At 40.9% G+C, this 24,730-nt stretch overlaps 1 protein-coding gene across 2 annotated transcripts in view; it reads left to right on the forward strand.

Moving 5' to 3' along the window:
• Positions 1-13,103: 13,103 nt before the first annotated feature.
• The window catches only part of LOC104935569 (metabotropic glutamate receptor 7), a 60,819-nt gene continuing 49,192 nt past the window's right edge, over positions 13,104-24,730 (forward strand). The window contains exon 1 of one of the 2 annotated variants that reach the window (XM_010751430.3): positions 13,104-14,380. In XM_010751430.3, coding sequence (XP_010749732.1) covers positions 13,886-14,380 — 495 coding nt within the window. In that variant the 5' untranslated portion in view covers positions 13,104-13,885. The remainder of the gene's footprint in view (positions 14,381-24,730) is intronic. The other variant, XM_019258572.2, reaches the window with a different exon arrangement.

A 24,730-nucleotide genomic window follows, 5' to 3' on the forward strand; every position in this document is an offset into this window, starting at 1 on the left:
TTAATTAAAGCACATTGATTATAAATCTGTTTCTTATGTTGCCAAAAAGCATCAGCTAATCCTTTTTCCGTTGCATGGTTTCCAAGAAAATGACATGTGACTGGGCTGTCCGCAGGTTTTCTATTATTAAATCTCTACTCACCTTTTGTCAAATGCACGAATACGCTTCTGTAGACTTGATGTATGCCTGGAATAAACAGGAAAAGAATGAGTCATTAAATAATCTAAGAATTTTTGTCGAAAGAAAGATAGACGAATAGATACTTTATTGTCCTTACAAGGGAATTTGTTTCCACTGTCCGTACAAAGCCTCACATAAATACACTGATACATGTACAAAGTGTAACCAAAAAAAAAAAATCCAATACAGAACATTTTTTCAAACTATATCCCATACACATAGCTGTCGGCACACAACAGTTATCGAGGCGATGCTGTGGCAGAAGGGACATCATGCTCTGAAACCGATTATTTGCACTGTGCCACATGTTTCCATGGCATTGAAAAAAGCCAATGTTAGCATTATCGGCTGTTTTACCAATCTAACAGAAACACTGCAATTTCAGCACCAAACTTCATCCCTTTGTTCACCAAGAGTGTGTCTCCAACAGTGGAAAACAATGCCAATGTGTACTCTTGTTTTGCTTCTATTTCTATCACTGCTGAACGTGGTTTCTTGTTTTCGGAGCAGGACTACTTCTTCATGGGTAGGCAGAAGCCAGACTGGACGCTACAGTTACTTTCTATTGTATCTTGGGGTACAATTATGAGACACACTGGGCCAGGCCTAGGTGGTTAGCATGCTATCGATATCACACAAATCTTAGGTGTCTTTGACATAATGTCAAAACTGTTATTTCTTTACATTGCATTTGGAATTTCTGAATGTTTGAAACAATATTTCTTAGATATAGCATCTTTAATGCTGTACTTGAATACTTAGTCTTGAGTTACTCACCTCACTTTTAGATGTCATATGTCTACAGCTAAATGTCCACTGGAGTTTTTAATGGTAATAAATGACTTTTAAATTGATTTTGAATTAAACAGAATGTGAAGTGGTGGAATGGTCCCGTGAGGGGTTCTTACCAGTTAATTTAAAAGTGAGCTAAAATGACAAAGCAAGTGGGATGTGCCGCAGCCAAAGGGCATTTACAGCATGGTTATCCAGAAAATGTTCCTAATTATTATTCTTGGCTTATTACCCTTATAAAATATTGCCTATTAGGAAACACCGTTATGTATTACATGTAGTTTAGTTTGTCTTTTAAACGTATTAGATCATATAGATGACATCTAGTTCCTCTTGAGTTTGAATGCACCTTTCTGCTTGTTATGGATTTTTCTAATCTTAGGTTACACAAGGTCACGTGTGGGCCTTGAGCCTAATTCTGAGTGTATAGTATTTGTGGTGTTATCTTGGGGTTTAAAGTCTATCCACCAGCACGAGTTTGGCAGAATGCGAGACCGACTCACTCACTTCAGATGAACTTTGAGAGTGTCTCTAATTCTCCTTGGCCAAGCTTCAGTAAATAATACAGCATAAGACATCAGAGGCTCCTGAACACTTTCTTCCCTCCTGACCTCACCATTGACCATTAAGTTCAGTAATTTCTCCACAACACTGCTAAATGAATGTTAACTCATATAATGTAATATAAAGGCTTAAAGACTTTGTACTTATTGTAATGATCCTAGCTCGGCAGTCATTTGTGACAAATAGGATGTTGGCTTTTCTTCTTCTGCTGCCTTAATGGGAAACTAAATGCACAAAATTCAATCACTGTCTTCAACTTCTAATTCTCATTCAGCTTGAGGAGTCTCACTGCATACAAAGGCTGGAAAACAATCTGGGCAGGCTGCTAGTTTATCACAGGGCAATCATAGATTCACATAATAAGTGACACTTACACCTATGGGTAATTTAGAGTCAGTAGTCCCCCTAATTTGCATGTGTTTAGTACTGTGGGAGGAAAGCCTCATGAACAGGACAAATGTATAATTCATACTAATTCATTAGTTATGAACAGCAACAGGTGACCGTTTGGGTATGAATGAGGTCATGGACAGACATTTCACTAGCAAGAACCACACCATCAACAAGAATAATTAAATTATTAATAATTGAGTTAAATGATTTATTAAAAAAAATGAGAAGGCTGTGAGTGACGTGTGTTCTCTTGTACTTCTTCATTCTGTTACTGTGTTCTAAGGGAATCTGCCATATCCCCCAGGCATAATGGACCCCAGAGGACCTTAAAGAGAGGAAGAACTAGGATGGTGTGGGTGGGAGGGGTGCAGAATACGAGAGTGTAAGAGGAGGAGAGGTTTAGGAGGGTTTTTATAGGAATGTTTGAGGTGGCACGGTTGAGATGAGGTGTGGTCCTGCTCTTGAAACTCTGCTTAAAAGCTTCAGCTGTAAAAGCACTTTTTTTATATTCTTTTAAAAAAAATTTTTTTATAGATTTTTAGGTTTTATCTAACTGACATTACTCTTTTAGTTTACTACTAGCTTACACAGTTCCCCTTTGCTTCTGTGATTTTTGAACTGCAGCAATTTACATTGTCCTACTCCAGTAAAATTCAGAGGAAGTAGTATTATTTTTACTCCATGACTACTTTAAAGATTAAGATTTTATATTAAAAAAACAGCAACAATAAGAAAATATGATGCATTGTTATATATTAAACTGCCCAACAGTATATACAATACTTTTAAATACAGTAACACATTAATGTGTCAGTAACCCGAAACTTACAGATAATAGCATACCAGTCACAGAGGATTTTCTGCAGTGACTACTTTTTTGAACTTTTAGTGAAAATATTTCAGCACTTTCACTTACTGTAAGTGACATTTCAGTGCAGAACTTTTACTTGCAATGTTGTAGTTTTATATTGCAGACTTGGTACTTTTACTTAATTAAAGGGTCTGAATACTGCCCCCTTTACTATTGAAATGCCATGGCAGTGTAACATAGCCAGTTGCCTCACTGAAAATATGTCTATATTGGTTTCTGTAGAATAATTTCAAGCCAGATAATCAACAACTTTAGTCTGCAGGACTGACACCCTCCACTGCCTTCACTGCAAAACAAAAAAAAAATAATTACCTCATCTGACTCACAGGCTGGTCTGTCATGACTGGTGGTCGTCTGGAGTGGCCACTCTGAAGACAAGGACGGGGCTAAGCAACTGAGGCCTACATAAAATGATATTAATGGACCATCCATTCAGAGAGTAATGAGGGCTTGTATGGCTTTTTACCTGTATCAATGCTTGTGTGTGCTTTTATGGAATTATGCTCATTATTCACTATTTGTTGCAGAACTGTGTTCCGCTTCAACTCACTCTCTGGTAATATAAGAGATTTTATAGAGTGCATCTATTATCTGTAATCTGATAAAGATTTAGCAGCAGTGCATGGTTGCTCTGCTCCAGCCTCCTTTGTGTGCAGTAAAGCTGAGACTCAGACAAGTGAGTCATGTTGGAAGTGACAGCAGATATTTATCACTGCCACTGTTTATGGCGCAGCCTGCATGAACAGTTTTTCTTTTTTTTTCTGTCAATCTGAAGGCCTAAGCAGGAGAGTTAAGCACTAATAGGACAGCTTCAGTGTTCATCTCGCACTCTGCTCTCCCCTGTCAGATGAAGGAAGAGATCTGAGCGTGTTCCTAGTGAGCCTCCCCAGTGATCACTGGGTAGAAATAAAGCCGATTGCTTAAATAAGTAAGAACAACTACAATTCGACTGACTGGCTGGATGCGTTGCAGCAGTACATCTTGCCTCATCAACGTCTTAATTTGTGAAAATCATAAAACATAACAACAGCTGCAGCTTTTGCATCATGTAAACAGAGTGGAGTTGTTGCTTTATGCTGGCAAGCACCAGCCTCCTCCTGTATGCAGCATACAACAGACAACTGCAGTTTTTCCACAGACATAATAAATAGTTAAATAATAGGTAGTGTAAGAAAGGCAAATTTGTGTTCAGTTTGTACAATTTGTTCTTTATGGTGCTTAAACGTCCCTCAATTACCTGTTTCTTTTTTCTGTTTCCATCGCTTGTGATTGGATTTTTTTTTAGGTGAAATTGATAAAACATAATTGTGTTTACCTGTATTGTCTTCACAACAGCCTATTGATATTTTGCATTCAGTGAACTGCTGCAGACTACATGAGACTCTTGAACGCGTTAATGAAACGCAGAAAAACATTTACTGCTGAATGAACTGCGAAGAAAATTACTGACCCTGAAGGGAATGAATTTCTATTTGCTTTTGGTCTCAGCCCGTGATCATGATATACCCACATCCCTGCAGCTACGCTGTGATTGCCGAGGTCGTCTCCTAATGGTCTGCAGTTTACTTTCGCTGCACTTTCAAAATCACTTGTATCACCTTGTGAACTTCGACACGTTTTCTAAAAGCATGCTGAGTGCAAACATGATGTTGCTTTGCTAAACCCGGTCTCTCCCCTGTGCACTGCCATGTCTTTGAGGCCCTCATTAATTATGTTCTCAAGGCTCAATCTACCAGCATATTTCCACTCTTAAACGAGTGGAATTTTCTATTATTTAGCTGCTAATATGGCTCCTGATGGCCTCTAAAGGCTGACAGGATGAGCTTGTGTTTGATGCTTTCCTGCACTCTAGACTGGCTCCAACATAAAAAGGTGAAGACTCTGGCCACACTGGTCATTTTATCTGTTCTCCTCGTTTCCTGCTAGTTGCATTAGCTTACCCACTGGGGTTTCTTTTGGCACATTAAAACAGATTTAGGTTAATAATTGATGCTGCGATTTATGGACTCTAGTGCCCGAGGTCCAATTGTAAGCCTCCACTTAAAAAGAAAGCATGCCTTTCATTCCCGCCTTTGCTTCAGAGTGCGGTGATTTATAGCGTCAGTTTGATGGTGTGCAATTTATTGTATGGAGTCCTTTGAAGAAAAGAACCAGACGTATCATTTTTCATACAACAGTCGTTTTGATGTGATTATGTTTTGAGTTTCGGATTTCTCGTTCGCACATCATCTCAAGACAATGAAGGAAAAATATTGATCTATGCACCACGAGTAGTAAATCTATTCGTATTTGTGCAGCACTGAGCTCCTGGCTCATCTTTGATTAAGAAATGTTGCCTGAAATTAATGTTTAATATCAACACCAGTTTTGACATTATGTGAAAAGGTCTATAGCGTGTTAATCAATAGTACTACTTTGGTGATCAAGGAAGTTTTTTGTACTGGAAGGCTAAGTTTAGCCTTCCAGTACAAAAGAGGCTGTCAAAAATTCCATATCTCATAATGTTCGCCTGTGATAGACTCTTCTTCTCTACACAGATGTAGGAGTAAGATATTTTATCTGAATGTATCATTCAACTAAATGTCTCAATTCTGAGAGGGAAAATATAACTCACAGCACACTGGACTCATGGGATCCAAATTAGTGGGTGGCAGTGCAAAGTCTGAAGGCTCTAAAGACTTCCAGTGGCATTTTTTTTAGTTATGCTTGTGCTGTAGCACTAAGGAGAGCACAGTGCATCTGTCAGTCTACCACTTTGTTCCAGATAAGACTGATTCAGTAGTTACTAGATGGATTGTCATGACAGACATTCATGGTTCCCTGGGAGTGTATCCTTTTGACTTGGGTGATCTCCTGACTTTTCATCTAGTGCCATGATGAGATGTGCATATCCTTATCAGAACTTTTCGCCTAGCATCTATCAATGCTTTATTTATGACAAAATACCCACATAACTAATGATATAAGATAGAAGCACCGCTGTGCCATCCTCATAGAGGTGCTAGCGTGGCTGCAGACTGCCAGTGGTAAATTGTGGTCAGTCACTCATTCATAATGTGGTCAGTGCTTGTCGAGTGTGAACAAATTAGTTTTTTTTTTTTTTTCAGTGGTGGCTACACCTTGTATAATCATATGCTTTTATGCAAATCAAGTTCAATCTGAAGGTCAGCCAACAATTTTATTCAGCAGCAATATTTCAGTATGTCCAGCAGCCAGGTGAGCAGACACAGTTGTAGGATGTTCAACCTGATGACATACAGTAGAAAGATTGTGCCCATATGGGATACAATTTAAAGAACACCTTGGCACTGGAAGGTTTTTTGTTTTTTTTGTTTTTTTTGCACATTAAAAATAACAGGGTTTTTTTTTCCTTTGGTGACTCAAAACCTCCAAAACAATTTAGAAAAAAGAATATTTTATGATTTTTTGGCACTTCTTAAAGACAATAATTCCCTCCCTTCTTCAAGGAAATTAATAAGAGAGAAGAGGATCCATTCCCAACAGAACAGAATATAAAACAGGAAGATGCACTAAGAAATGCACCTGATTTCAATCCCCTGAAAAGAGGGATTGCTACCATTTCGAGCTCCATTTTAATTTCCTGTTTATTTCCCTCTCTGAAGCTTTGGGAACTCTGAAAGGATTTAAATGCCCTTCAGTCCCCGTGTCTTTCTCCCATTGCCTTTGATTTATAGATTTGATTTTCAGCTTGAAAGCAAAAAGGGAGAAATTCCGAAAGGGGAAAAAAACACCATCATGACATGGAGGAGCTTAAAGCGAGCTGAAAGGTGGAGGAAATAGGAAGGATATAAAACGCCCATTGCCAGCTCCACGGATGAAATATGAGGAATTGTCGGAAACCATGTAACAAAACGTGATATGTAGCAAATGAACTGGGCTTTATTCAATCCCCGAGCAGCCATAAGAAGTCCCATTTTGCTCTGTCTGTATTGTGCTGTGCCCTGTGTCGACAGGACTCACTTTCTCTCTACGCTGTTGGGCACCCATTAAATGCTACAATACACAATCATTTCTTCCTCCAAACTCTGTAAACACATTGTGCTTGCTTTTCCTCTCTTTCACTCTGAGCAGTGATTCCTCAGGAGAAGGTGTCACTTAGGGACAGGGACCCTGATTTGACCATGACTCCCCTCATCTCAATGATGCATCTAACAGAAGCCATGACTATTATAACCCAATAGGTATGAATTTATTCATTGCGTCACGTTGACTCACCCTCTACTTGCCAGAGATCAGCTGTGTTGTCTCAAAAAAGGCATCCAGTGTACCGACTGTGCAGCAGCCCAAGGGGAAAAGGAAGCTTTTGTGACCCACAGTTCTAGACACAGTGATCCTATGGGACAGCTGGGCCATGGGGAGTCCAAAGAGAGTCAGACCATGGTTGAAAGACAGGAGGTATACTTGGGGACTGTTGAGGGACCGAGCATACAGAACAGATAAACCCGGGGGATTACTGTCAGGCTGCAAACGCTCCTCAGGCTTGCACATGATCAAAATGGGGAGCAGTTTAACTTGAACGTCTTTTAATTGAGTACGGCCTCCAGCTAAAGGAGGTGACGCACAATGTAGGAGACCATAACCATGAGTGACGATTCAAGTAGATGGCTTTTGTACAAAAAAGTAATGATTTATCGTTCCACCTTATGTGATAGCTATGTGCGGTAATTTGTAACAGAATTATTTCCCACCTAATGAGTGAGAGAGATTAATTCATGTGCATGATGAATTGCACAGCGGCAAGCAGTCAGGCTAAGCTAATTCTTGTTCAAAAAGTGTGTGTGTGTGTGTGTGTGTGTGTGTGTGTGTGTGTGTGTGTGTGTGTGTGTGTGTGTGTGTGTGTGTGTGTACCTTTTTGTGAATGCTTTTCAAACTCTGGTAAAGACTGCAGGGGCACTTATCTGAAATAAGTAGGCCTGCCCTCCACAGCGGTCCTTGCTTGCAGCTCCATATGGTAATGAGCTGTGTAAAATGAAGAAAATATGTTATTTGCAACACAAGCAGCACTGCAGTTAATTCAAGCAGCACCGACATAATGCACTCATACAATCTCGATGACAACATATTTCCGAGTGTAAAGTTCACATGAAAAATGGAAGAATGGGCTCATTTGTGGTGGAATAATACAATGAGCAAGTTTGAAGGCTTGTGAAATGCAAAAAAAAAAAAAAAAACCTGTCTGTGTTAGTATGTGACCAGCTGCCAGAGCATAAATTGAAATGAATAACAAACTAGGATGCCTGCCAAAGTGAAAGGGTTGATGAGGTTATGATGTCCATCTGCAGAATGTGCAGTGTCTCCGTGTTAGCGTCCTCATTAACGTGAATATTGTTTTAATCCGCCCAAAGTGGTCAATTTAAACATGCTAACATTTGGCCCTCTTGCTGAATTCAGTGAAGTGCAAAACACCTATATTGAAATCAATTCCAAAACAAGAAGAAGCCATTGTTGAGTAAAAACTGTAATCTTAGATCTAAACATTGACGTGATAAAATGTCCTGATGTTTATCACGGTGTAGGTTTTTTTTATCTCTTTCTAGAATTCCCTGCAAAAATGATGACGCTTAAAGCACAAAACAAAGATGATATAAAAAACAATAAATATCATTTAAGTAAGTTAGAATTAACAAGTAATTATTAGTTTTGTCTCGCTCAACAGCTGATTCAGTTAATGAGGAACTGTTCATTAGGAAAGCTATCAGCATGTTGATTCACAGATGTCAAGAAACTAATTAGTACATGCGGCTTCATTAAAAGAATAGTTCGACGTTTTGGGAATCAGGCTTATTTGCCTTGTTGCTCAGATGGGTTGATCAATATTAAACATGAATGCCTAATGCTGATCATCTTGTGTCTTTAAACAGTGAGACTACAGAGACAGCAAATCACCAGCAGTCTGACACTGGAGATTTTTTCCACTTTTTTTTTCCAAGAAAAAAGTTCAACATGTTGGGGAAATATTCTCATTTGAGAAGATCAATAACACTCTCAATAAGTGTAATGGATTCTCTGCTAATTGTCTGGCAACCTCACAGTGACGACAAGACTCCAGGAAGTCACTGCAGCCAGCCAAGAAATAATCATAACAACAGATCACACAACTTGTTGTGTTTACACTCTTTGCACAGATCACCCTAACGAGACAGGAAGTGTTAATTAGTGAGTTTTAGGGGTGATTTCAGGTTTCCTTGTTTTCTCAGTTTTTTAATCTTTATGCTAAGCTAAGCTAATTATCTGCTGGCTGTAGCTGCCCATTTACGGTACAGACATGAAAGTGGCATCGATCTTTTCATCTAATGTGAGTCTCGGTATGAAAGTGCACATTTCACAGCTAAAACATTAGAAACACTTGTAGTATATATACAACAACTTCATTGTTAGTTCTGTAGACTTAAAGTGCTGCTGGAGTTTTGACCTCTTTAGGTTTTCTTCCCTTCTCTTCTGCACCTTGTAGGAAGGTGAAGTTGTGCCAGAAACCCCCACTCTCCTACGCTATTTTCTCTCTCTATATATATATATACATTATATTATATTATATATTCTTTTTCCTTTGGCAGAGAAATAGCTATGAAAGATACTCTGGTCATCTGTACCTGTCTCTCTATCCAGGCATGTCACATCACCCTGCCACCCACCCACACACACAGACACACAGAGAGGGACTGCTATGAGTCATTCACAAAGACTGTGGATAAAATATCCTCCATCACAATGTACCATGAAGACACTTGTGATCAAATAATTCACAGAGCTAGGCTCAGAAGGTCAGCTAATTAACAGACGCAAGGCGAGAAGCATTTGCTATCACAATCAAATTTGTGGCAAAAGTCCTCCTGGCTAACTAACACAGCTGCGCACACTTGTCACGTAAGTCCAGTGGACCATGAAGTTAGCCCCAGTCACACACTAATAGTGCCTCTGGAAGATTTCAGTACTGTGTGGGTTGGAGGTCAGCACCTTTGGGCCCTGTTACTGCCACATATAATATGTCAGATCATTACCGATTCCAGACGGACTCGTAATCAGGTACTTGTCATATTTGTAAGAAAGAAAAACAGCAGAACTTATGGGTTTATATTTATATATTTTTGCCTTTCTTTTCCCTCACTTTAACTTTCTGCTCATCTCAAAGGCCACATCTGTCTATAACCGTCTAAGCAGACTCATTGTCATATCACCAATGAGTTTTAAAGATAGCCTGAGGAGAAAAAGTCTCTTGTTACAAAGCTGCCTGCTGCAGATATGTATTCCAGTGGTCACTTGTGCATTATCTGTCTATCTTTCACATTTCAGAGTGTGAATGGGTGCTGAGCTCACAACGGCGTCTTTACAGAGACATAATTAGAAGGGAGCAGGTATGACAGATGGATTACAATCATAATTGAGAGCGCGGAGAGTCTATCGTCCTCGCTGCAGTGCACCTGCTTCGTCTTGGGCATAAACAGCAAAAGAGGTAAGAATTTGTCTTCTCATACAGCGTGCCTGTAGAATTACAATACAGGTTTCTCTTTTTTTTTTCTCCTCACAGGCGCCGATTCAGCTAAGAGTGTTGAAGAAAAACGAAAATGGCCTGATTTTATTATTCAAAAGCAGATGGTACAAAATGAGACATGGGAGCCCAGCAGCTCAGTGACCTTCATGTTGCTAATCTAACATTGCCCCTACATTGATCTAACATTAACACCTCACCCCTCACAGAGTATGCATGACTCCAAACAGACTGGTGGCCTGCGTGCTTTCGAACAAATCACCTCGACATGCAATTACCTCCTGCTCTGGAGTTATTTCTTTCCTGTGGATACGACGGCCCTTTCATTTGAGTCTGGGAATTAAATAGGTTTCCAGGTTAATTAATTTGACAGACAGACCCCATTGTGCCCAGTGTCAGCCCAAAAGGAAACCTTATTGCCTCTTGTCCTGAAGGTTGACTTTTTATTGTTCCTTGATTTGTCGTTCCTGAAAAGAGCACGCAATACCAGCCCTGTAATTGACTTAAAAGAAGACCGCATTGAGCAGACGTGTTATTGAATGCTTGAAACAAGAGCACTGGTCTCTCATAGGAACACCCATAATTTATCTACTGGGATGCAGAGAAATGTAGTGAACCCCTGGTGTATGGAAACCACAGCTGTGTTTGTTTGTTTGGGCAGCTATATATTGAACATACACCTCTTCCAGGATGCATTCTAGCTCGTCTTTGCCTGTTGCTTTCCACTTCATCCAATGATGAAATTGAAATGGAATTTATCCGAGTGTGTGTGTGTGTGTGTGTGTGTGTGTGAGAGAGAGAGAGAGAGAGTGTGTGTGTGAAAGTTAGGAAGGAGAAAGAGAGTACATCCAAACCGAAGTGTAATCTCAGTCTAAATCACACAGCCTTCCCCCGGGGAAAAGCCCCTCTTCCTGGGGTTAGTCAGTGAATTAAATCACAGTGAGGGCCCCATTTTTCAAAAGTAACCTTTCCGTTGACAGTGTAAGTGGGAGTCAGGCTCTGACTGTAGAGTCCGAGCAGTGGAATTAGTGTCTTACGTGGCGACACCAGTCTCTCAGGGTGTCATTTGTAGGGGGCTGTTGCCGCATTTTTACAGTCCTGCCTGCCTGTCTCAGTGTGCTCGCAGTGGAGGAGGCCATCTGCCTCCCTCCCATCTCACATCCCTCATTTCTCTCCTCAGCAGTCTCTTCCCAGCAGTTCCCACGCAGTTTCCTTGGATGTATTTTTGGTGCATCTCATGAATTTTCGGCCTCAGTGTGCAGTTTGTGCACCCAAAACCACATTAACACACCCGTACATGAACATAAACGATTTGCCTATTTAACAATATTCATGCAATCAGTGCAGCTAATGGAGATAAATACACTACATGGCAGGATTAGGCTTGAATTAATCTCTATTCAATTCAATTAATCAGAAATTTGTCCATCCAAGCCTGTAATGTCAATAGGACATGTTTCAATTAGAGCTACATCGCCTTTTCTAATCTTTTAATTGGACAGAAACGAATGGAACGAACATGTTCATAAAAAGGGATTGTATGCCTCGTAATCATTTTCACGATAAACCAACCCTTGGTGGCTGTTTCTCACTCAAAGATCGACCAACTTAGCCAATTTTTGTTCTTTCCTGTAATCCATTTACTGTGTGACTGTTTCCCAAAGTGCTGCTGTATTTTTCCAACAACAGCAGCCTGTGTGGATGCTATTGTTGGATGTGTGGTGGCTGATTTTAAAAGTGGTCACTTTCTAAGGTTACTTGAAAATGAAGGCTCGTGCATGAATTATGTATCTACATAGCGCTCAGCCGTCACCTTTTCTCACATTGTAACCAGCAGCAGCTATTAGTAGAGCTTAACAATTAATTTTTGCACCACACACACAAACTACCTTTTTTTTTTTTCTTTTTTTTTTTTTAATCAATGCCACAAATTGCCAAGTGAGTCTCTGGCTAATGCATGCCCATGATAGCAAATTATCATAATCTGCCTGTTTGTAAAAGCACCATCTGTGCAATTAAATAGTTTGGTGATGATAGTGTTTTGTTAGGAAGATGTGAGGGATTTTTGCTCCTAAAGGTGTGGTTAATTCTCACCCTTCTGTGTGCCAGCATGCGTGCCAGCATAGTGTGTGTGTGTGTGTGGGTGGGGTGGTGTGTTTGGGGGGGGGATGCACAGGATGAATCAGGAGTGTCTTCTGAAGAAGGGTTGCCTGGGAGACCAGCCTGGACCCTCCAAACGTGTCTGTTCTCCTCCCTCCTCCCTCCTCCCTCCTCCTCCTTCTCTATCTCTCTCCTCCGTTTTAAAGGTGCATCAGTAATGAATCTAAAACTATTTCAGGAAAGGCACTTTTTAGTCGGCGGGGTGAAACCCTTCAAAACAGGCAGCTCTGCTGCTGTTTTCATAATGCCACAGATCTGTGCTTCACGCCTGCCATCGTCAACATCTAAAGAAAAGAGACTTTTTCCCTCTGTCTTTCTGTGTGTGTGTGTGTGTGTGTGTGTGTGTGTGTGTGTGTGTTTGAGTGGGATGATGAAGGAGGGAGGGGAAGTAGAGGAGAGAGAATGAGATTATGAATGCTGAGATGCGGCGCGCAGAGAGGCACTCAGAGGAACAATTGTCGTACTATTAAAGTCTGTTTGTTCGTCTTGTTTACCTTCTCATCTCTCGATGTCTGAAGACACTGAACGCCAACTTCCTGAAAACCTTGCCATGAAGTGATGCTTCTCTTTTCTTTCAGCTGAATGACGTCTCGCAAGGAGAGAGAGAGAGAGAGAGGGAGAGAGAGAGAGAGAGAGAGAGAGAGAGAAAAGGGGGCTGAAAACTCCGCGCACACAGTGAATCCCTCGCTGTGACTCATTCATTTTGTATAAATGCGACCGGTTGCGGAGACACAGAAAGAGCTGAGGCTTTATTAGCTGGATTTTTCTTAGTCCTCTGCTCAGTGGACACATATTTCAGCTCGTGCTGATCTTTTCTCTTTTTTTGTTGAGAGACCGTTGGAGATGATGAGGAGACAGATAACCACAAGCCGACCGAGCCATCCCTGCGCTCCCATGGAGTTGGTTTGAGGAAGAAGAATGTCACCCACTTCTGCCGGTCCTAACATCTAAGTATTGATTCTTAGAGGTAAATCCTAAAAAACATTACTGTGTTTTATTCGATAGATTTGCTGAATTAGGTTGTGAAGATATGTCAGTTCTCGGCAGCGCTGTGTTTCCACTCGCGTATTTTTTTCTTTGGATTTAGCGTAAATGGACAAAAGATTAGGCCAGTTCTTCTGCGGTGGCTGTTGATCTTCTTTTTGCTGATATTTTCTGACTTATGGATGTAGCCTCCCGTTCCGAGGGAACTGAATCACCGTTTTGAGGCTTCGCTATTCAACAAGCTGCAGCGCTCACTCCTGGCAGCAAAGCGATGGGCGCAGTTTGTCTGAGCCATTTACTGCGTCTCGGTTCTTCAGCTCAGCTTGTTGAATCTCCTCGCTGGTGACAAGAATGGGCTCGTTTTAACAACTTCTCTGCCTTTCTGGTTCTATCTTCGGCGGGTTGCAGTCTCCATCCTCCCTAAAAGTTGATCATGGCTCTACATGTGAAGCTCAGCTCCATATGGAGAGTGTTTTGGCTCATGAGGACAGTGATAGATTTCGCTCTGCCTCAGGAGACTTATGCACCTCATTCAATACGGACTGAGGGGCACCTGACCCTCGGTGGACTCTTCCCGGTGCACGCCAGAGGGACTGATGGCATGCCGTGCGGGGACCTGAAAAAAGAGAACGGCATCCAGCGGCTTGAGGCCATGATGTACGCTTTGGACCAAATAAACCAGGACGAGCAACTCTTACCCAACATCACCTTAGGCGCCCGGGTGCTGGACACTTGTTCGAGGGATACCTACGCGCTGGAGCAATCTTTAACTTTCGTCCAAGCCCTGATCACGAAGGACACCTCCGACGTGCGGTGCACGAATGGGGAGCCACCTGTCTTTGTGAAGCCTGAAAAAGTGGTGGGAGTCATCGGAGCCTCGGCGAGTTCAGTATCGATTATGGTTGCCAACATCCTACGCCTCTTTCAGGCAAGTCTTTGTGCGTGTGCAATAGTTTGGGTAGCTTTTAAAATAGAGTTTGTTTGTTTTTTTTCCACTGATGGAGCTACAATATGTGCAGACTTCTGGTAAAATCTGCTTTTTAGGGAAATGTGAAAGTGGTAGCAGATGAGAACAGGGATGTCTTAAGTAATTAACAACACCGTATCTCATATAACAAAATGTTTTTTAAAAAGAAAAACACAAGATAAACTAAGAAATGTGATGTTGTTCACATGATATTGGGTTAAATATTGTATATTTTTACTTTCTCTTCATTTTTTTCTAGATGTATGTTATGACTAATTTTTATCCAGGCTTCTCTCCATCTTAAAATATTGTAACAAAACGTAGGTGGGCTTGATTTGGGGTGGTTTTCCCCTCCACTACACTGTGCGGATGAGACAGCTGAGTTTGCTGTTGCTTGTCCCCGGTGGTGCTGAAAGAACAGCTCCCGTCTGTTCCAGTCTCACTCCAGAGTCTGGATGAGTGGGCACTGACAGCCTGACACAATCACACCCAAACTCAACAACCCCCTCCTGAGAATAACAGACCCGCTTCATGTGATTGCACATGATTATATGAGGCCTCTTGTAGGGGAAGACTGCAGGCGTTTCTTTCTTTCTTTTTTTTATGAATTGTTTTGAACCTGAACGCTTGGATTTATGGTTGAGTTGCCTTGCCTTTATCTGCAGGGGGCCCCCCTCTTGAAAATGAGCTTGTTCCAAACTCTTTGCACTCTAATTGAGCTCGATGGCTGCGAGTAAATGGAATGAATTTGCACGACTAATTTCAAATTGAGTTTGAGGTTGGGTTTATTGGGGAAAACATCTCTATTTCTGTTGGCAGAGAGTCAACTGATAGTGTTGACCCACTGCTGGTGCTGCAGTGGAATGAGAAACGCAGCAGGGCCACCAATACAGCAGATTAATTATTTAAAACACATCTCCACTGCAAAATATATCTAATTACTTGGAATACCATGTAGATGCTTTTGCAAATGTGTAGACTTTATTACAGTTTTTTCTCATGTGGAGATGAGCGTTAACGCCAGGGAGGATCATCAGAGCTGCAGTGCTGCTGATGCTTCTGCTGCTAATGATTTGTGGTTGCAGATTGCAGCCCACAGTCTTTGTCATTTTGTGTTTTGTTTTAGTTCAATTAGACCAACCATAGGACTGGGCTGTAAGTAGCTGTTTAACTGCATCAAAGTGCTTAACATGCTTTTAGCCCCCCTCTCTTCCTTTTGTTTTGACACACACACATACACACACACACACACACGCAACACTCTTGTTTTTTTACAGCAGTCATCCTCTGGGGTTTTTATAGCTCCATTGGCCGGACTGTTAGACTGATGGTCCCCACCGCAACCTTCAGCCTGGCTTCGGTTCCTTCTCACTCTTTGTAGGCCGAGTTAACAAATTAAATTTTTATCGTTCCAAGTTAGTGAAACCCTCCAGTTATACTTTGAAGCATCCTCAACACACTTGTTATTTGTTGCAGAGCACGAATGCTGCAAGACTTCCTCCTTTCTTTTTCCCTTTCATTTCAAGCTGTGCAACTTGAACATGCATGTGTTTGTGAAATCAAGAGGTTTTAATAGAAGTGAAGAGGTTTCTTTATTCCCTCTCCTCTTGTCTCCACACACCAGGTGTAAAAGCACATCTGTAAGTGTAAGGCTGTGGGCATATAGGTGTACTCCATGTGTGAATCTGTGGATTGACACTTGTCATGCAGCTACGTCCGTCACTCTGCATTTCCATTTGTCAGAAAAGTGGATTTAACCACCACAGTCAAATCTGCACACACACACACACACACACACACACACACACACACACACACACACACACACACACACACACACGATGAACTCAGTCCTCCTCTGAACCTTTTTTGCCCTTCAACACACCTCTTTTTATTTTTTTCATGTGGTACTGGTGGTGATGATAGGGCTTATAATAAACGATGATAAATTGAATGTGAGGCCACATGATACTGCATAATCAATACATGTCAGAAGTGAGACCGTCCAGCCCATTTACCCTCATTAGTTTTACACCATTTGATCACTGTGTGGCAGAACGCTATCTGACATTATTTTCAGCTGGAATCCATCAAGTATCAAATGATTCCAGTCAAAAGAATCAAAAGCATCAAACGCTTGCGAGAACACCTGTTCAGATATAATTAAAGAAGCAAAGCTAAAAAAAATTTACCCCTCACAAATCAAAGCGGGGGAAAAAAGCTACATTCAGTTTCTTGTCTTAATCCATTTAAACTACACTTGATCACTCGATATTCTCCATAACTAAGAAATCAAACACACTTTAAAGTGAAATCTTTACACCTCCAGCCCTGCGGACAGTGACCTCTCTTTGTGCTGTCGTCCTACTGCCCACTTTGTTCTCCGTGAATATCATCAGGTCATTCTGTGTCTTACCCCTGTGATAAATGAATCATCAGGGAAGCTAAATAGTGATTGTAGATTTTATTGCCAGATGCTAAATATCATGGTTGTCTATTCAGGACATGAGTAGCTGCTGAACTGTTAATGCAGGAAAATTGACATGAGGGATAGATTTTTCTGAGGACCCAGGAGGGTTGATCAATACTGTTGCCATGGTGAGGCCGATTTGCTGCTAAGATGTTTTTATTTCTCTGCCTTTCATGCTGTGTTGGAAATGAGAAGCAACAATGCCACAGGAGGAGGACAAATCAATTATCCAAACTTTTCACTTGTTTCCAGGAGCACCTTTAAGATAAAAATCCAATCCTTACTCTCTGGACATGAGCAACCTGTCATTCTCGAGGAGGACGACGCTGTAGTGGAAAAGATGGTGCAACTTTGTCCACTTTGTAAGTCTTGGCCTCTTGAATGAATCATGAAATTGATTTTTCTCCAGATGACATTTACATCAGGGAGTGCAGCAGCTCGCGACTCTCTCTCTCGCATCGCTTTTCCACAAGAGTGGGGCAAAACTTTGTATTGAATGCAGGTGAACTCCGTCTTGTCCTCCTGTCTGGGGAAGTGGCCCCTTCAGACTAGCTGTCTAAGTAAGGCATTGATGTCCTCTGCTCTCATAGCCCTGACAGGCTCCGGTCGGCTTTTTATCTCTCCTTTCTCACAGAATCATCACTGTGATTGATTTGAAGGAGATTGAAGCCTTGCAGTGTGATCTATTCAGCCGACAGTGGTAAAGATGGACACCAAAGGAATACGGGGGCTGTGTGTGCGCGTGTGTGTTACATAACAAGCTTTCAAACTGACACAAAATGGCAGAGGTTAATTATGTCTGTTTTTCTAAACATGGTTGCCATTTGTACATTGATGCAGGCAGCAGCACAGGTCAATTAGTCACATCTCTGGTACTGCATTCAGTCCTATTATACGGGACATGGTTGGTATGTCAAGTATGCGGTGTATAAATAGATGCACACACATGTATGCGCACAAAGAGCTCCATTACCATAGCTGAAGGGTGGAAAACAACTGTGTCGTGGACATTTCATGATCCACACCAATGCTTCTGGCTCTTACATTTTCTCTCCATCACTTACTAATTGGCACTCTTTTTCAGAGTGTGATACAGAGGCCGCACACATTATATATTATAACGTCTGAAACATGGATAACAACAACGGATATGCCACTTTCTCAACTAACTTCACACTTCTCTCCAAACTAAGGTTTAGCATCGTAGTAAACGTATAACTAAACTCACTTACACATATTATTGCATAGGACAGTGAAATTGATTATGATGATGATTTTGTTCACTGTTTGTGAGGATTATTTATTAGATCTTGGATATAATGCTCATATTTTGAAATAGTTTTAACATGCTGCACATAAGAACAGAAAAACATTCTTGATTTTTATAAAGGCTTGTAAATTAAATTCAGAACATGACTGAATGTTAATGATCAGATCTCCACGCTTCTTTGGAAATATTCACAAGAGAATTACTGAATATTAGAATATATCAGTCAAATTGTTTCACCTCTCTGGCTTTCTAAGGGGGTTTTGATTTCGCACGTACACTACAATGGATGTCAGACTTTATATTTTCATTATTTTTCACACTAGCTGATAATGGCAAATGTTCTTTTTCACCTTTAACACCTTTTTCTGGTCATTTAACCGCTCAAGGCGCTTTAACACATTCACCTATTCATACGCACATTCATACACTGACGGCATTGGCTGCCACGCAAGGTGCCAACTGCTCATCAGAAAGTCAAACTAATCACACTCGCACACTGATGGCGCAGCCTGCGGGAGCAATTTGAGGCTCAGTTTCTTACCCAAGGACACTTCGACATGCAGACTGAACCACCGATCTTCTGATTAGTGGACGGCCCACTCTACCTCCTGAGCCACAGCCACCCACAGCTGGCTAACAATAGCAGAAAAAAGAAAAAGCTTCCAGCTTTCCTTTTTATTCTACATGACATCATTTTGACCATAACGGTTCTACCTCAGATTAAAGTGAAGCTGTGAGCACACCAGTATTTATAGATGAGATGTGATGACACGTCACATATCATCTGTGAATTTTAGCATTGGTAAAATACACATGAGGACAATATACATAATTATTCAATCAGTAGGAAGTAGTACCGTTGTGAATATCACATTATCGTTACATCAGGAATATAGCATTTGAGACCCTGAAGGAGGAGGGGGAGGAGGAGGAGGAGGAGGTTTGAAATATTGCCATGTCCTTGTGAACAAGACAGTGTGCAGGAATTCTTTGTCTCATGCTCTTTTCGTGCAGAACACAAAGCAAACAACAAAACTCTCCAAAAGATGGTCCAACAGTTTTATCTTTAAAAGAAAGACTTTTATTTTATGGTTTAATAAAACTCCACAAATAACAAAATGCCTGACAGACTTTAAAGGGCTGATGAGTCATCAGTTACACATATTTGTGCTAGCTTTGCAGAACAATTGATAGCGCGATTGATCTCGATCATTAAAGTATACGCCTTTTGCATCACACATATACAGTACAAACATAAAAAAAGTTCGAAACAACTACTCAAACTTAGAAAACTAATATTGGATATAATGCTTTACTGAAACAATACCTGCAACGTGTTGTGGCGCTAATAAATGTTCCACCGCTTCCAGAGTTGTAAGGGAAAAAAGCATAAATCATAATAACATAAACCAAAGTAGAGATCATTATAGAAATTTAAAAATAAATATGCTGTTCTTTTATTACCCTTGTGTGGGTATACTGAATGCATTATCTATCGTCCAGTGATTCTTACTTATGGTTCTTGGGACTGAAAGCCCTGCTGGTTTTCATTCCGGCCATTTAATCTGATGCTGACTTATGGCTCGGTCAGACCAGAGCTGGCAAGGTGAAATTTACTCACACGCTGTGACAAAAAGCAAGTGGGACAGGAAATAATGTGGGCAGGGTTACAAGCGTAGGCTGCAGTTGTTAGCATGGCTAACAGGGTGAGAACAGCATTCCAAGAGTTGAGAAATATACACTTTTTAAAATTGTACCAATTACCTTATAATCTAGACTTTTTCTTTCACTATTCCTGTCTTTACACTCCTGACCAGCCACACACCTTAAACCATCTTATGCTGCACATGTTCTTCAAGCATACCCTTATACAAACATGGATCCAAGCAATCAATAGCTATTTAGGGAGAGATCAATCCCACCTGGTCTTACATACACGGGTGAATCTCGCTGTTTTCACCGGTCAGAGTTCACTCAGATTGAACACGAGAAGACAGAAGAAGAAGTCAAATCGATCCATACCAAGTAGGGAATGCATATCACCTGTATTACTGAAATGATGTGGAGCGAATGAGAAATTGGCAATATAGACCTGGGAAGCCAATGAATGCATTTAACTGAAATGATCTGGTTGGACAGAATGGCACCAATGGTCTGAGTCTGAGTGCCAGGATTGAGCGGGATTGGATGTAATGAAGAAAAATGAACTGCCATTATTTTTGCATTCCAATCAGAAAGTTTGCAAAATGATTGTTAACTCGGAGCGTTAGCTGTACTCCAGGAAAATCCAGACCTGCAGGGACAGTAATTAAAGATCCACACAGTCAAAATGTTGCCTGAGAACCTGATCACCACCCCCCGCCTTTGGTCTGTTGCACGGAGCAAGTGAACACACAAACACAATGCAGTGTGTGTAGCTAATGCAATATTAATAAAATGAATAAAATATTCCTGTGTTAGACAAGTTGTCATTGCTACTGACATGAGGTCATTAGGTCAGCAGCCTGCCACGGGGAGAATATGAGAAACCGTGCACGCCTGATATTAATGTCTTGGCTATTCACAAAGGCCTGGGGGGATGCTGCGCTTTATTATTCGTCTACATAACAGTGTGCCATGTCACTAAATGTTTTTCAATGCTACTACATTTTAATCCATTCTTTATTTGTTTTCAGATGTTATCTAGATTGTTTATATGTAATATTTCTACTTATAGATGGTAAATATTGATCCAGTATCTTAAATGAGGGGTCATCCTTGCTGCAATCATCTTTGCCTGACGCTTGCAGCCGCAACACTCCCTGTCAGGCTATTACGACCATTTTCTCCCTGTGCATCATAGAAGGGAAGAGGGCACCTGTGTAAAAGCTTAACTCTGCACACACTGAGGTCACACCAGGTTTTTCCCTTCAAAACTTATTGTTAGTATGACTGTAATATGTGACAAGAATAGCACTCTTACACTTTGTGAGAAGTTTTCGGCAGTTTATCCGGCGAGCAGAAGCAACCAGAGAAAGAGGAAACCCCATTACGTCCGATCCTCTTACGGGGATGAGTGGAGAAGCATGAGAAGGTCTCTGCTGGCTGCTGGTCGGCTTCTCACTCATCCCTCCAAAAGAGAAAAATGTCCCCGTTGCTTAAGCAGAAAATGGTCCAGTGTGGGCTGAAAGGCATTATCACAGGGCTCATTGTAGTTTGTTTCAACACAGTGATCAGTGATCCATGGACCATTCTGGACAGATCCTGAATTACAAAGTCACTCAGCCATAGAAGGCTTCTGTGCAATATGACAAAAAAACATCAAGTCTGCTTTTCGCTGTAGCAAACCTCATACAAGCACAAAATGTCTGTATGGATCAAGAGGAAATTTGCCTTTTTAAATATCTGTTTTTACCAGGCACACTACTTATTCTCTTCCTCAAATTCTGGTAATTGAGTTCAATGAATTTGTTCAAAGGCTGGTTTCAAAGGAGTCCTGTGTTGTGGTTTTTCTCAGACCTGAGCTCTCGTGCTTTGTTCTCTCCGTTTTTATCGCTTTCTCAACAATTTCCACATCCGGCTCTGAAATCGCATGGCCTCCTAGAAATGATATTGCACACAAGAATAATCCTGTGGATCTACTTGCCGGGGAGAATTCCCTCTCAACACATAAAAGGTGTAGGATTTTAAGGAATAAAAGAGCAAACAGACAGAAACAAGACTAACGGCAATGCTAGCTGCTCTGCCAGGCTGTAAAGCACAGCACTTCTTTGGCTTAAACAGCGGTGTGCTTGGATGCTCACAGTGACAGTGTTAATATGTAGATATTTAGCAGGCATTGTTCATGTTCGCCATCTTAATTTAACATATCAGCATGCTAAAAATTAGCTAATTTGCACTAAATACATGAGTGAGTGACCACAATTTACCACCTGTACTTCAGCACAGCGGTACTTTGAGCTACATGTTAACGTCAGCATGCTAATATACTCACAGAAGCAATGTCTACATGTTGATGTTTAAAAGGTACAGTATAATGTTAATAGCGTTGCCATCTTCAGTGTGAAAAAAAAACAAGGGGGCACCTTGCCAGCAGCCCCATGCCCGGTGGACACAAATCAAGCAGAGGGTCTGGGGGTGCTCCCCCCATGAGATTTTGTTATGTGCCAATTTATGGATCAATTTTAATGCCCTCTGCTACTCTCAAATAGCAAACAAAGAGTCAGGAGTAAAGCATACTGAAAATTGATGTATAAAAAGCACAAATTGGTGCATAATAAGAAATATCTCATGGGGATTGACCCCGAGACCCTCTGCTTGATTAGTGTTGTGTAGAAACAACAGATTATAGACATGGGCGAATTGTTTGGGCAGTCAAAGTAAACTTTTTGGCACATTAGGACCTGCTGATAAACTTAGGAATAAGAAATGACCAGGTGACATGGCTGAAGAATACTTCAAATTTATTTGTGAGTATATTTTTTTCCCCCTCTGTCAAACTAGTCAGAACAACTCTCCTGGATGTGGGCATTGAAATAAAGACCAACCTGTTCTAGAGTGTGGAGGAACAAAATAATGGATAATTTATCCAGGTTGTGTGACTTTATATATAATCTAGGCCCACATATAAAATGAATGTAGTCCTGGATGGAGCAGCCACTGGAAGATTAATTTCCACCAAGTGGGTTGTTGGTTAGATTTTTCCCTCACACGCCCACTCGCATGCAGAGACAGCAAGTCTTCTGCTTACATCCTCAGAGAACTGTCAGCTTGTGTATGTGAAGAATGAGAGGACGGTGCCATGATGACTTTAAACACAGTACAATCCAATAACAACAGTACAGTTCTTGGGTATTATAATTTGAACGATTCCACTCTGCATCCTCTGCCCTTGAATCACTCTGACATGGTATTCCTCTGCAGATAATACAAACTGTACAGTATTCCCATTGACACACTCTACCTGCCATTCAGATCTGTATTTGGACAGCTTCTTTCTTTGTACAGGTGGACTTGAGCACATTTGAGTCTTCATAACCATGGCAACAATGACGTTGATTGACAGAAAACTTTCCATGTCATTCTGTTTCTCATTTCAAGCATGAAAAAACATCATGTATACATAAAAGTAGGGTGTGCACACAAAAATGCAATAGAAATGGTGTCTTGTATTGATTCAGTATGACACTTATTTATAAGACATTTTATTTTTCATTACCCGCATGAGGCTGATTATCATTAGTTTTTTATCATCATCATCAGGGTTGGTTAAAGCCAATCCCAGCTGACAATGGGTGAGAGTACACCCTGGAAAAGTCGCCAGCTCATGACAGGGCTGACACAGAGACAAACCCCATGGGGTGGACACAAATGTCTAACAAATTTCATAGTAGTCCATCCAACAGCTGTTGAGAAAACCATAAGAAAATATAAATGTCAACCTCATAATGGCATTAGATAAAAAGCCATAAAAAGTCATCCATTGGGGATCATGAATGTCTATAAAACCTTATGGAAATCTAATTATCTACATATTTCAGTCTGGATCAGACTGGTAAACAGACAGACAGACCACTTGCATGGCTAGTAAACAACAGGTGAATATTCACGCTCGTGCATGTGGAGACATATTTTCAATGTTTCAATCTATTTCACAGATCACACAGTTAAGGGTAACAGGCACCTGTATGTACAAACACTAATGCAGCAAGGCACTTAATTTTAATGTAGATATAAAAGTCTCATTCTAATGTAACAAAACCATAACGATTCTTATTTACAGGTGATTATACACTAATGAAAACACAGTTATGAATATTATATTCTATTTCTGCCAAATTCTGCCAAGAGAGCCCCCTAAATCTCGCACTCATAAAACACAACTCTGTGCAGTGCGCTTCCAACTTTAAAGGGACAGGAGGAGCACTGCTCACATGCCTTTTCTTGCTGTCCCTGGAGGCTGCTGGCACGAGGCCTCTGTTTAGACTGCATGTCCGTGTGAAGGCTCTAATGTAAATAGGCATGCTGCTGAAAAGCAGCAAGAAATAGACAGGGAGTCACCGCACAACAGCTTGAGCTGCAAAAGAGGGGAAGAGAAACCACAATGGTCCTTTTAAGTGTTTGTGTTTTCTCAGTTACCTCTAGTGGTATCGAGTCATGCGGATACGGTCGTTTTATGTGCTGTGGAAACAGATATTTGTTGCTGTGTTTTTTTTAAAACAAATAATTGTTTAATGCTTTCAAAATCCCATTCACCTCCATTGTTTTGGATTGGAGGCTGAACTTGGTGGACTATGCTGGAACACAGTATAGAAGTATAGAAAGTAATGCATTACATTAAAAATCTTGCATTCGGGTTCTCGGTATCTTGGAGGTAAGTGAACGGATGCATGCAAAATGTTAAATACATCATATTTACTTGTGTGTGTTTCACTACATGTGTGCATGTACAGTTTGTATCTCAGATGTCAGGGGGGGCCCAGTGGCCTCTCTCACAGTATACATAATGAACTGTCATCGGGATTCATTCCTTGTCCTTCAGTTGTGTTATTACAGCAGGGCCCAGAGGTGCATCAGTTGCTAACAACAGATA

This window comes from Larimichthys crocea, chromosome XV, assembly GCF_000972845.2.
Source record: "Larimichthys crocea isolate SSNF chromosome XV, L_crocea_2.0, whole genome shotgun sequence".
In the NCBI taxonomy this organism is placed as follows: domain Eukaryota; kingdom Metazoa; phylum Chordata; class Actinopteri; family Sciaenidae; genus Larimichthys; species Larimichthys crocea.